The sequence below is a fragment of the Oncorhynchus gorbuscha genome, linkage group LG01 (genome assembly GCF_021184085.1).
Source record: "Oncorhynchus gorbuscha isolate QuinsamMale2020 ecotype Even-year linkage group LG01, OgorEven_v1.0, whole genome shotgun sequence".
Lineage (NCBI taxonomy): Eukaryota > Metazoa > Chordata > Actinopteri > Salmoniformes > Salmonidae > Oncorhynchus > Oncorhynchus gorbuscha.
Window position 1 is genome coordinate 30,515,579 of NC_060173.1, and position 14,434 is coordinate 30,530,012.

Consider the following 14,434-nt stretch of genomic DNA (forward strand, 5'->3'; position numbering starts at 1 on the left):
GGTTTATATAATGACAGGGTCTGCAGAGTTTTATCAAGCCCTGTAGTGGTACTCCTGTTCCCTCCATTTAAAACCTTATGAAGTCTGCAATGCTTTGGTGCCCCATCCAATTAGGAAATTAATACTGTACTTGTTCTGCTTTGCTCTTCCGCTACATTTTCCTCCTAATCAACGGAAGGTTTCCTCAAAATGTCAGTCTGGATCTACAGTAGTGTCTATGTCTGGGAAGAGCAGTCTCTCTCTGTATGTGTGTGTGTGTGTGTCCGTGTGTGTCCGTGTGTGTGTGTGTGTGTGTGTGTGTGTGTGTGTGTGTGTGTGTGTGTGTGTGTGTGTGTGTGTGTGTGTGTGTGTGTGTGTGTGTGTGTGTGTGTGTGTGTGTGTGTGTGTGTGTGTGTGTGTGTGTGTGTGTGTGTGTGTGTGTGTGTGTGTGTGTGTTAGTGATGAGCAGGTTGACTCACATCCTGCAATCCCTGCGGTTATCCATTGGGTTGGTTGGTTGGGTTTAGGGACATGAAATATTGTGTGGTTTACTTTTATCTGCCATTAGTGCGTAAGCCTAAACTTTAGGGCCTAACTCAGAGTTTCCCAATCTAGAGTTCGCAAACCCGTGTGGTTTGAAAATGGCATCGCGAGATGGGGTGGTTCATAGAACCGGTAGCTGCTAGATGCGGTTGTAATTAACAGAGCTTCTTCTGTTTCTTCCTACAAATGTTTCTCTATCTTTTGAATGATTTAAGTGACAAAATATTATGACCCCATCACTGAAAGATAAGACACTCAGGAACACGTACTTACATACTGTTTGTGGACACGACCAGGCACTAAATCAGACTGGTGGGAAAATAACATAATCAATGATGACTAGCAGGTTAGGGTCGGGTGCAGGATTCAGATTTTCACTTTATCACATATAGTTAGGCATTTGTGGATGGGTGTGGTGGAAATTCTCACCAAGTGAGAACGACTTTGTAATTTCTTCAAACAATCCATCTTTATTATTGAGTACAATTGCAATAATGAAGCTGGTAAATCGTTGAGAGCCCAACGAGCAGATTTGGGGTACAGCTCTTTATAGCAACGTACATCCTCCTGAATGTTCATGACAAACAACAAATGTCTGGAATGGGTCAAAAGGTTAGGATTTGTATGTGAGAAAGGAGTATCCCCCAGCCAGATAGCATTTGTTGTGACAACTGTTCCAATTGTATAGAAATCATGGTTTAGCCCCTAAGTCAAGGTTCCTCCCATCAACTGTCCACAACAGAGACATCTCCTCCCTGGAACCTCATATTACACAAACACCAACTCAACCTATGGCAAGCAGGCTGTAGGTTCTATCACCAAGCCATCATAAATCAATTGCCAGCGCCAGGCGCCAAGCCCCCAGCGCCAAGTCCCACACACAGATGAGACAGTACTGAGGAACCTTATTTGATGCATAAACAGTATTAAAACATAATCTTGTCATTTTTCTACCATATGGGTTATTAGCAACTGCGGGCAGGTGCGTCTGTGTGTGTTTACCTGGTGTGTCTCCTGCCAACCGTTCTCGTCCACACAGCCCACCTGAGCGTGGTCGTGGAGCAGAAGTTCACAGCAGTAGGGGTCTCCTCCTACCATAGAGCTGTGATAGAGCGGACTTAACCCCCGACTGTCCTTATAGTCAGGAGACGCACCCAGGTCCAGCAACGTCTGGCAGAGAGAAAGTGAACGAGAAGGAAAGTTAGAGAACACACACACACAATGTACACACTCACTTCAAGCCCAACAGAAGCTATGAAAACCCTTGTATGAAAACACTATCCATTTCCTTTGTGGGATCTACATTTTTCTATCATAGGCTTCTCCACTCATGTAGATCAAAAAGAGGGACATAGAGTAGTCCATTAAGATGATGGGTTTTTCTGCACTACAGCTATAGCTCTCAGGATGAGAACAATGATGAGTCATATCAGAGGCATTCAGTAATGATACACATCCATTCACTGAGCACACGCCTACTCATTAAAGACAACAACCTAACCTCCCCAAAGCAGATGAAAACCCAGTGAGGGCACAAGAAGCCCATTGAATAAAAGCATCTTTTCAGTCAGGTCTCGGAAGAGAGTACTTAGCACCCACATACACACTGAGGAAATCATGTGAGTCAGACTCTTACTTATGACAAGCAGAAAGTGAGTGAGTGTGTGTGGTCTAGTTCTTCTATCTTTGTGGTGACCTGCAATCCCCAAAAGTCTAGGAACATTCTCCTCGAGGGACATTTCCCAGTTTCGCACAAAGGCTATTTTAGCTTAGGGGTTAGATTTAGGGTTAGGGTTACAATTAGGCTTAGGGTTACAAGTAGGGTTAAGGGTTAGGGAACATAGGATTTTGAATGGAAATCAATTTTAGGTCCACTCGAGGATAGAAAAAGAAGTGTGTGCGTGTGTTTGTACGTGTGTGTACTCACTATGAGGGCTGTATGGTTCTTGGTGCGGACAGCCTTGTGCAGTGCAGTGATGCCGTCTCGGGTCCTGAAGTCCAGGTGAGCTCCTCCACTCTTCAGCACCTTGATGAGGTCTGCACAGCCCTCCAGCTGAGACGCCATGGTCAGAGGACATTCTACAGCACACAGGGGTAGAGAGGAACTAGGTTTAATATATAACAGGACAGCCTTTTCAGTGTACATTCTGCATAGTACTGAGACAGAAGCATGCATTCAGCATTAGGGTTGACTTTAACTGTTCGTATTTAAATGAATCAAAGCATTTGTATGAGAAGGCCTATCCCTTTAAATGTCTCTGATTAGAGTGATAAAGGCAGGGTGAATAAAATACTAGTTCCATTTCCAGATGAATTCACTCTCATCAATTTCAAGTGATTCATTTAAGAAGACAAATATTGTGCATTTGAGAGCCTCATCAGCGAAATGACTTTGTGATAAACATGATGGAGTTTGTGTTTACCAAAACCAGATAAGAGTGTCGGAGTTAGCAAACAATCTGTGTGTGTATGTGTGTGTGTTTGTTTGATGATGATGATGCAACTTAACACTAACGCCTCGATCACACCGACAGCATCATTGCATTTTGGTACACCAGAAGTAAATTCATTTCCAATGGAACGCTGCGTTGCGTAGCATTTTGCGCAATGACGCTGTCGGTGTGATTAAGGTGTTAGAAGCCATCAATCTCATTATTTTAAATGTAGTTTCCTCCTCATCAAAGAAGGTGCTTGGGATGAACTGTGGGTTTAGTATATTCACAAACATGTGCACACACAGACACAACAAAACTAGCATTTAGAACCAAATTAACAAAAATGTTGTTTGTTTTGTCTTGCTTTTGTCTCTCTCTTTCTCTCTCTCTCTCTCTCTCTCTCTCTCTCTCTCTCTCTCTCTCTCTCTCTCTCTCTCTCTCTCTCTCTCTCTCTCTCTCTCTCTCTCTCTCTCTCGTGCATGCTGGGTGTTTTTGGAGTTTGAGTGTTTGGTGTGGAAAGCTCTATCCTAACTAACTTTCTTGATTCTTTTCTTTACATGTTATTTTCTATGGTGGAGGGTTAATGCAATATTTGTTTTTAGCGGTATCCAAAGTTTTTTTTCAAAGTTAGGGTGGAAGAGGACAGAGTAACTTTCCTGGGGGTTGGAAGGTGTAGTGTGCACAATGGCTTCTCAGCCTAGCGCGGAGGAGACGCTGTCAATACAGCATGGATTCAGGTGTGTTCCTGAGAACGGAGTTAAGGTGGAGGAGGTTCTGCTCGCGGTCGGTGAACAGGTAGGAGCTGAGTTTATACATTCTGCTTCTAGAATGAACAAAGCTGTGGTTGTGTTCATGAAAAGGGCTAATTTGGTCGGTAGGCTAATTGCTAGCGGAATATTTGTAAGGGATGTGTTGGTGTCAATTTCACCTCTCTCTACCCCTTCAACAAGAGTTGTAGTGGCAAATTTGCCTCCGTTTATTACGGATGATCAAATTAGGAAAGAGCTGAGTCGTTTTGGTAAGTTTGCTAGCGGTTTCCGTGTACTGTCAGCAGGTTTTCAGGCAGATGCCGTTAAGCATGTTGTTTCGTTCAGGAGGCAAGTGTTTAAGTTTCTGAACAATAATGAGCAACAGCTAAATGTGCATTTTAAAGTGAGGCATGGGGAGGGGCTCTATGCAGGTTTTGCCAGCACAGATAGTCTACGGTGTTTTGAATGTGGGGATTTGGGGCACAAGAGCTTTGCGTGCCCACATAAAGGCCATAGACAAGGTGAGGTTACAAGCGCAAGTGGGGGAAATCGAGGTCAAAATGCAGGGGGTAAGGAGATGCAGACAGCAGAGGCTGGGCCTAGTCAGTCTAGAGATGGTGGTGTAGATGAGGCTGGGCCTAGTCAGGCTAGAGATGGTAGGGTAGTGGAGGCTGGGTCTAGTCAGGCTAGAGATGGTGGAGAAGCAGAGGCTGGGTCTAGTCAGGCTGGAGATGGTAGGGTAGTGGAGGCTGGGTCTAGTCAGGCTAGAGATGGTGGAGAAGCAGAGGCTGGGTCTAGTCAGGCTAGAGATGGTGGGGTAGCTGAGGCTGGCCCTAGACATGCTATGGAGGGTGGTGCAGATGATGCTGGGTCAAGTCATGCTATGGAGGGTGGTGCAGATGATGCTGCGTCTAGTCAGGTTATTCTAGTGGATGAGGAGAGTATAGTGGGGAAGTGTAAGAGATTAGGGGGGGGGGGGGGGAGGGTGTCAGGAGGAAAAGGAAAAAGGGTGTGGACAAAGGCACCATGGAAATGTTGCCTGTTGCTGTGGGTGAGGCCCTAACCAGAGAGTAAGGGCAGGTGGTCAGGGTGGGAGATAGAGAAGAGGAGGAAAGTGAGTCTTATTTTTTTCAGACTCCTCTTCAATTGGCCCGGAGCTGACAGCCAGTCAACCAGAGGAGTCTAAGTACACGTCGAGAGAACAGACAAGGTTCCTGAATGAGACTAAGGGGAAGAAAGTTAATCTTGAGGCTTTTTTTCCTGATCCTAGAAAGTTTGTAAGATCAGTACAACATGCTATGAGAAATGAGGGGCATGGTGTCCTCTCACCCAGGAAACGGTTTAGGTTGAGGAAGTGGGTCACAACAGTGCGTAAAGGTTTACCTTCAGACACTGTTTAAATGTTTAATTTCTTACTGACACTGGGGCTTTTTGAGCTTTGCTATTGGTCTATTTATCTGCTGGCTTTTCTCCCACTTCTTATGGAGACTCTTCGGGTAGGCTCGCTCAATATAAATGGCGCCAGAGATGCGGGAAAGAGGAGTGTGTTGGGTGAATATGTAAAACAAAAAAAGTACAGGTGTTGTTTCTGCAGGAGACGCATAGTGATGTGGTGAATGAAGTTGATTGGGGGCTCTGGTGGAAAGGGGCAAGTGTGTTGAGCCATGGGACAAATCTTAGTGCAGGGGTGGCAGTCCTTTTTGCACCGGGTCTGGCTGTAAAAATTTGCTCCTCAAAGGAGGTGTGTAGGGGTAGGTTGCTTGTTGTTAAAGCAGAAATTAACAACATGTGTTTTGTCTTTATAAATGTGTATGCGCCTAACACAGGGAGAGAAAGAGGGGTTCTATTTGGGAGTTTTAGACAGGAACTCTCACAAGTAGCGCCTGAGGAGACGCTGGTGATCGGAGGTGACTGGAACTGTACAATGGATTTTACAAAAGACAGAAATGGGGAAGAGCCTCATTCAGTGTCAGTGGGAGTGTTAAGGGACATCTTTAATCAGTTTGACCTAGTGGATGTTTGGAGAACTAAACATCCAAACACAAGACAGTATACGTGGGTGAAGGTTTTTGGGGCTAGGGTGAGTGCAGCTCGACTTGATCGTTTTTACATGTCCAGGAATCAGAGCAATAGGCTGCTGGGTGCTACCATTCTCCCAGTGGGGTTTTCGGATCAGGGCCCCGGCAGGCATCTCATTGGAAGTTCAATGTAAAGCTCTTACAAGATGCCACTTTTTGCTCAGTTTTCCAGACTTTTTGGGAAAGATGGGGGCAGCGAAGAGAGGAGTATGAGTCTCTGAGTCAATGGTGGGATGTGGAGAAAGTGCAATGGTGGGATGTGGGGAAAGTGCAAATTTGGCTTTTCTGTCAACAGTACACAGCTCTCTCATCCTCAGAGGCTAGGAGAGTATTGGGGGAACTAGAGCGGTGTATTAGTGAGATGGAGGTAGAGATGGTGGGGCAAGGCAATGTAGGCCTCCAGGCTAACTTAGCCGAATTACGTAGGGACCTGGGCAGTTTTTTCCAGGTTAAAGCAAAGGGAGCACTTGTAAGAGCTAGGTTCTCCATGCTCAAGGAGGTGGATGCTCCCAGCTCCTTCTTCTTTGGTTTGGAAAGACAGAGCAGTGAAGCCAAGGGTATGTATTGTCTACGGCTGTCTGATGGGCGGGTGACCTCTGTGGTGGGGGAGATGCGGGAGCGGACTGTGGAGTTTTATACTGAATTGTATAGGGCAGAAATGTGTGATCCTATGTGTGCTCAGGTCTTGTTCGCAGGACTCCCTAAGCTCTCTCGGGCACAGAGGGATGAAATGGACATTCCTCTGTTGTCACATGAACTGGCAGAGGCAGTAACCCAGATGTCCCCCGGTCGTGCACCCGGGGTCGATGGACTTCCAGTGGAATTTTACAAAAAATTCTGGGGAACAATTGGACAGGATTTCTTTTGCGTGTTGCGTGAATGCGTCGGGGTAGGAGAGTTGCCGATGAGCTGCCGTCGGGCGGCTCTGACTCTCCTGCCCAAAAAAGGGGACTTGTGTGAACTTAAGAACTGGAGGCCTGTGGCATTACTCTGTGCGGACTACAAGATTTTTGCCAAGGTCCTCTCTAACAGACTGAACCATCTGGACTCTATAATACACAAGGACCAGACATATTGTGTACCGGGACGCTCAATCACGGACAACTTGTTCTTGATTAGGGACATGTTGGACTTGTCGAGAGGTTCTAATGTGAACTTTGGACTGGTCTCTTTAGATCAAGAGAAGGCTTTTGATAGAGTGGATCATGAGTATCTGTTTAATGTGATGTCTGTGTTTGGTTTGGGAAGAGTTTTGTGACCTGTGTGAAGCTGTTGTATGCTGGGGCGTCATGTATGGTTAAGGTGGGAGGGGGACTCAGTAGGCCAGTCTGGGTGAGACGGGGCATTAGACAAGGATGCCCTCTATCTGGGCAGCTGTACACACTAGCCATTGAGCCTTTTTTAGGACTGCTACGCAGGAGACTGCGGGGAGTGTGCTGGACAGGCATGGATGTGGTGACAGGAATAGCAGTCTCAGCATATGCAGATGATGTTTCTGTGATGGTCAGAGATGGGCAAGATATGCAGGAACTAGTGACCAGTCTGAAGGTGTACGAGGGAGCTTCATCAGCTAAGGTGAACTGGGGAAAGAGCAAAGCTCTGTTATGTGGGGCATGGGGGGATAGGGCTCCTCCTCTGCTTCCAGTGGGTTTGCAGTGGGGTTGTGAAGGGCTTAAAATGTTGGGGGTGTACCTTGCCTCGGAGAGGTGGGTCAGCAAGAACTGGGAGGGGCTGTCACAGGCAGTGGTGTCAAGACTGGCTTTCAAGCCCCTTTCAAGCCCTGCCACATCCGAAGAGCGTCAGTGCCGGTATAGTAGCATTCAATCTTAATCCTGTATTGACACTTTGCTTGTTTGATGGTTCGTCTGAGGGCATAGCGGAATTTCTTATAAGTGTCCAGATTAGTCTCCCGCTCCATGAAAGCGGCAGATCCGTGGCTTCTGGTTGGGATATGTACGTATAGTCACTGTGGGGACGACGTCATCGATGCACTTTTTGATGAAGCCGATGACCGAGTTGGTGTATTCCTCAATGCCATTGGATGAATAGCAAAACAAAGTCACTGGTGCTTCCTGCTTTAGTTTTTGCTTGTAAGTAGGAATCAGGAATTAGGAGTATATAATTATGGTCAGATAGAATTGTGGTCAGATTTGCCAAATGGAGGGCGGGGGAGCGCTTTGTATGCATCTCTGTGTGTGGAGTAAAGGGAGTCTAGAATTTCTTTTCCGGTTGCACATGTGACATGCTGGTAAAAATTTGGTAAAACTGATTTAAGTTTGCCTGCGTCTGGGTGAGCATTTTCTTCTTTGCTTATGGCCTTATAGAGTTGGTTGAGAGCGGTCTTACACGGAACCCAAACAGGCTGCATGCATGTGCAATCGTGCGCTATCGTGCATACATTTATTTTGTCCCCCTACACCAAACACGATCACAATACGCAGGTTAAAATATCAAAACAAACTCTGAACCAATGACATTCATTTGGGGACAGGTCGAAAAGCATTAAACATGTATGGCAATTTAGCTAGTAAGCTTGCACTTGCTAGCTAATTTGTCCTATTTAGCTAGCTTGCTGTTTTCTAGCAAATTTTACTGGGATATAAACATTGAGTTGTTATTTTACCTGAAATGCACAAGGTCCTCTACTCCGACAATTAATCCACACATAAAACGGCCAACCGAATTGTTTCTAGTCATCTCTCCTCCTTCCAGGCTTTTTCATCTTTGAACTTATATGGTGATTGGAATCTAAACTTTCATAGTATTATCACGACGACCAGCAAAACAGTTCGTCTTTCAAACACCCACGTGGGTTTAACCAATGAGGAGATGGCATGTGGGTACCTGCTTCTATAAACCAATGAGGAGATGGGAGAGGCAGGACTTTCAGCGCGATCTGCATCAGAAATAGAAAGGTGTTCTATTTTAGCCCTTGGCATCGCAGACGTTCGTTGACGCGCACAAGTAGTGTGGGTGCAATAATTGAATAACATGGATTTCTACATTTATTTTGTGACGCTCACGCACGCGACGTGTCTGGTCTGGTCAGCATGTTAGTGCCAGCTTCACTTTGTTGTGGTAAATAGACGGCTATGAATAATACAGATGAGAACTCTTTTGTTAGGTAGTGTAATCAACAGCTAATCATAAGGTACTCTACCTCAGGCGAGCAATACCTCGAGACTTATAATATTAGACACCGCGCACCAGCTGTTATTGACAAAAAGACTCACACTCCCACCCCTTGTCTTACCAGAGGTAATATCTCTGATCTGCCGGTGCATGAAAAATCCCGCCTGCTCTATATTGTCTGTTTCTTCATTCAGCCACGTCTCGGTGAAACATAAGCCGTTACAGTTTTTTATGTCTCGTTGGTAGGATCATTTTAATAGTGGGTCATCAATTTTATTTTCCAACGATTGCACGTTAGCAAGAAGAATGGAAGGCATTGGGAGAATGGAAGGCATTGGGAGAATGGAAGGCATTGGGAGAATGGAAGGCATTGGGAGAATGGAAGGCATTGGGAGAATGGAAGGCATTGGGATAATGGAAGGCATTGGGAGAATGGAAGGCATTGGGAGTTTTCTCGCTCGCCTCCGGATTCTCAGAAGGATCCCCAATCTGCGTCCCATTTTCCAATATCTTTTCTTCACGCAAAAGACGTGGATCTGGGCCTGTTCCATTGAAAGCAGGATATCCTTCTCTGTCGGACTCGTTAAAGGAAGAAGTTTCTTGCAGTTCTCGTTGAGTAATCACTTCTTGGATGTCCAGAAGTTATTTTCAGTCATAAGATATGGTAGCAGCAAAATTATGTACACAATAAGTTTTTTTTTAAGTTACACAAAGCGCCAAAAAAAATACAGAATTGCACAATTGGCTGGGAGAATGTAAAACGTCAGCCATGTTCTTCGCACCATCTTTATGAATGAGAGTCATCCAATATGCTATATTAGAAATAAGGCCATGCTCATGGAAAATACATTTTCCTCTCATCTTAAACGGCACTGACCGCCTCTGCTTGACACACACGGGAAACTGTTGAGCGTGAAAAAATTATTGACCCACTCAAACCAGTGAGCCTGCCAACTACTACCTGTTCAAAGGCACTTAAATATTTGTTCTTGCCCATTCACCCTTGGAATGGCACGCATACAAAATATGTCTCAATACTCAATGCTTAAAAATCCTTCTTTAACCTGTATCCTCCCATTCATCTACACTGATTGAAGTGGATTTAATAAGTGACATCAATAAGGGATCATAGCTTTCAGCTGGATTCACCTGGTCAAATAGTACTGTGGCTCAGCTAACCATTGTTTGTTCTCTCGCCAGGAATCAGTGACATCTGCAGGGAAGTTGTTAGCACCCAGCGGCAGGTAGCCTAGCGGTTGAGTTGGGCTAGTAACTGTGGGTTGCTATTTTGAAACCTCGAGCCCATAGGTGAGAAATCTGTTGATGTGTCCTTGAGCAAGGTAGTTAACCCTAATTGCTCCAGGGTCACCATAAATAATGGCTGTGTCTCAGTGGGAGTGGGCTATGCAACAAAAAAATAATCACACGTGTATAATCCACACTTGTGCAAATGTAAGAACCCACCTAATTATTATCTTATCAATGAGCATGTTTTTATTCACATACTGTAGCACTGTTTTGTTCGATCTAAATTAACTCTGCATGTCTCTTTGATTCTATCATTTCTGGATGCTAGAGGTGCAACTGTCTCCTCACCTCCCGATTCAGGGTCGTGGAAGTTGGGGTCCAGACCTTTCTCCAGGAACTTGGACACCTTTTCGATGTTCCTCTGCTGTACATACTCCATAAACTTCTTCAGGTTCGCCTGGGAGACAGACAGATAGAGAGTCCATGTCATTCAACTAGTATTAAAAACATATTTAAATGTAATTCATTCAAATCTAATTGCATTTAATATTGAGGAGGGGAACGGTTTGAGTGAGTTTGAGAGAGGGGGTGAGAGTGAGAAAGAGAGAGCGATAAAGAGATAGATAAAGGAGGAGAAATAGAGTGGATAGGGAAGGAGGGGAGAGAAGAGAGGTAGTGAAATAGAGCGAATGAAGGACAGTTAGGGAGATACAGAGAAAGATAAAACATAGAGGGAGAGAGAGCGCTGTGATTGGGTGATGTAACACTCATGTGGATAGAGATGTTTAATAATGCAGGTGCGAGATGAAAGCTGAAGCACACTCCCGTGTGTGTTTGTGTTCCATGTCAGTCCAAGTGGAAGATTTAGGTGGATACAGTAGTGCATTAGGCACCGTTGGGTAGACCGCAATATTCCATCTCTCTGTACTTCCAAAGCAGCAAACAACTAACTTTCTATTCATCAAGAACAAAATACAGTACATAGCACTTCTCTTTAAAGGATCAGACCACTTACCCATGACTTATCCTGTCACCAACTAGTTCCTATACTGTGCATTATAAGTAAAGGAAACAGCACTTAGGTTTGGGGTCAAGTCCATTTCAATTCAATAAATTCAGCACAATATGGAAAACACACAGCTGTGAGGTAGATTGGGTGTATGTACTGGTTATTGAAAGCAGAGGAGTTGAGGTATGGTCTTTACTCCCAATATTCAGTTTTATGTTACAGTTTCACACCAAAGAGGGAATTTTGGATATCCTTATCTTTGTAACCTTTGCTTGATATTCAGCTCATTGCAGTAAAGCGTTTCAACCATTACAGATGACTATCTCACCCAGATGTTTAGAGAGTGAATTGGGATACGTACACATCTGCATCTACAAGGCTGGAAAACTCATTCATAAAATAACACCATGCAGCCACACACAGAACTGCCCAAATAGGGATTTGGACCAGAATCTATCTGGTCCCCACTTATCTACTTCTGTAGCACTACTGAAACAAGGAAGTTTGCAAGCAAAACACCACAGCCATAGAGTACTATGTAAGGACAAGTGATACTTTAAACTGAATAAAAGGTTGAGGTGAATTTCCACTTCAATTCAGTTACTTAGTGATTCAATTTGAATTTCTGTTTAATTCCTGAATTGACTGAAAGTAAATGGTATTTATCCCAAAGCCTGACTCGAATTCCTATTAGCCTAATTACCAACCTGTAAAATATTCTCAATCAATACTACTGACTTAAAAGCCTTGGGTTACTTGAGAGATTCTATATGCTGACAACAGCTTTCTGTGAAATAATGTTTCCACTGTTGATGTAGCTTTAAATTCAATCCAGCTAACATCATTGAGAAATAGGAAATAGGTAATACAATATTGATACAGCATCTGAAATATTCAATACAGTTTGAAGTAGTCAAGACTATATTGGTATGGTATCTGCCATATCTTTATTGTGAGATAAAGAGATGGTATTAATTAAACATAGAGGCTATAGGAGAGAGCTGTGTTCAGATATAACCCATCTGGCTAACAGAGAGATATCATTACTATTCTATTCTCAAGGTTTCTCTGCCTCACTTGTTACATAACCACCACATGCACTGAAACCTACAGCACACACACACACACACACACACACACACACACACACACACACACACACACACACACACACACACACACACACACACACACACACACACACACACACACACACACACACACACACACACACACACACACACACACACACAAAGTAAAAGGTGCAGTGACACAAACAAAGGATTATTTTTTACAGACATACTGTACACACGCTTGCAGAAAAAACACACACACCACACACACCTTGCCTGTGACCAGCATCGCTAAATAGCGGAACATCATGTAGAAGGCGTGTGCCACTCACCATGTAAGTCGTCAAATATATCCGTCCTTCCAAAATCCCTCTCTTTAACTCCTTCACAACTTCACGTCTCTCTCGTGCTCCCTCACTCAGAGACATCTCCGCTCTCGCCCATACCTGGCTACGCTGGCTCACTCACACACACACACACACACACATTGGCACTGAGAATGACTGCCGACTGCTCCTCTCACCATCATCAGCTGTACTGAGGAGAAATTCACTCTGGCTTTTTTCAGAAGATATAATAAGTGGTTGTTATGGTGATAGGATACAAAGAGTGAGCTCTGACTGCCAGAAACATACGTGTGTGGGAAGATAAGTCTGTGCATGTGTACTATGAAATGCATTACTAGAAAGGCCGGAGGGATGCTTAGCTAGCAATGTGTTTCGTATAATGTGTGTAATTTTGCCCGTTGAGTGCAGAGGAGAGGAGACAGCTTTGTTATGACTAATCTACTCAAGTACACATCCTAATGAACACCATCACACACACAGAGTATCATACTACAAAGTGGAACAGTATACATTTCCCTTCAGGAGAGTGGGGGGGGGGGCTCAATGCGGTTCCAGCCACAGCGCAGACTCCTTTATTGAAATACAAACGCTGTCAATGATGACTGGGAGCCTTGTTTGGCACAGGAAAATGACAGGAGAGGATGTACATGTGAGACGGTTTGTTTGATGGCATATGTCTGCGTCCCAAATCCCAACTTGATCTCATAAGGAACTGTAACAATGTAATCTCACAGGCTGAGAAAGGCTAACATCCACAAATTTGCAAAACCTTACTGATGTTTACAAAAATGTGTGAGAGGTTAGGTTGAAGCATGTTCGCAAGGGGGTTAGGTTTATTTTAGTTTTGGGGGTTTGAGTCATGCTTGAGGGTGCAGCACTGCCAAATGTAAAGATCATACACAAATTGGCCACAAAACAATCCCTCTACTGTTACGTTTCTGGTGTGATTTCAGGCTGCCTAGTCTCCAGCTCAGTTTAATTCACAACACGGGTTCAGGAGTCAAATCTAATCGGGGGATCAATTTGAGACACACACACCGGTCATACTAATGTCATTACTACGGGAACCCATATCATAGCAACGAGAAGCCCTCCCCATAGTAACACGGTACGCACACAGAAACAGATGAACCAGCAAAAGAGAACTGACAGATATGGGACAGAACACACACAGGTGTCACACAGGCATACATACACAAGCACACCGTGCCACGCACACACGCACTGATACAGAATTTTAATTTGAGCCAGTTTGTTACAGCAGGAAAATAATCATGCAGAAACAAGAAATGTGAATTATGTAGACTATAATTAATGGACATTTTTTTGAAGGGGTTGATATATTTTTCATTATGGAAAATCAAGTCTGACATTTTAAAGTGGAAAATTGAAACTTTAGAAGCCTTTTCAAACATCGGATACACTGCAATTTTGCAGTTCCTGTTGTGCAGGAAAATTCTCAGCAACAAACGAGTGATCAAATTAAGATCCCACATCTGTACTCACGTGTCATAGACACATACACACACAACCACTGTCTACCTAGCATTAGGAAACACATCAGAATGACCTTCAGTCAGGGAGATTTTTCTCCAAATCAGCACTTACAGACCCTACCTTTCTCTCACTGTATCCAATAGTAAAGGTTAATATCTGCCAACACAGCAGGCCCAACACCCAGCACTGTGTTCCTAAAATCACTGTCAGAGCATAAGATACTGTTCATATCACCATGTGCTAGTGTGTGTTCTTTTTTGTAAATCACAAAGTGCATCTGCATTTCATACAAAGTAGGAAAATTATCAACAACAGAAGAGTGATCAAATTAAGATCCTACATCT

General features: G+C 44.1%; 1 protein-coding gene across 1 annotated transcript in view; it reads right to left on the reverse strand.

The window, feature by feature from the left end:
• Positions 1–14,434, reverse strand: part of shank3a (SH3 and multiple ankyrin repeat domains 3a) — a 308,896-nt gene that overhangs the window by 161,044 nt on the left and 133,418 nt on the right. The window contains exons 4-6 of the mRNA XM_046360126.1: positions 10,513–10,621; positions 2,450–2,601; positions 1,525–1,692 (exon numbers count right to left, since the gene is read on the reverse strand). Of these exons, the coding sequence (XP_046216082.1) occupies positions 1,525–1,692; positions 2,450–2,601; positions 10,513–10,621 (429 nt within the window). The remainder of the gene's footprint in view (positions 1–1,524; positions 1,693–2,449; positions 2,602–10,512; positions 10,622–14,434) is intronic.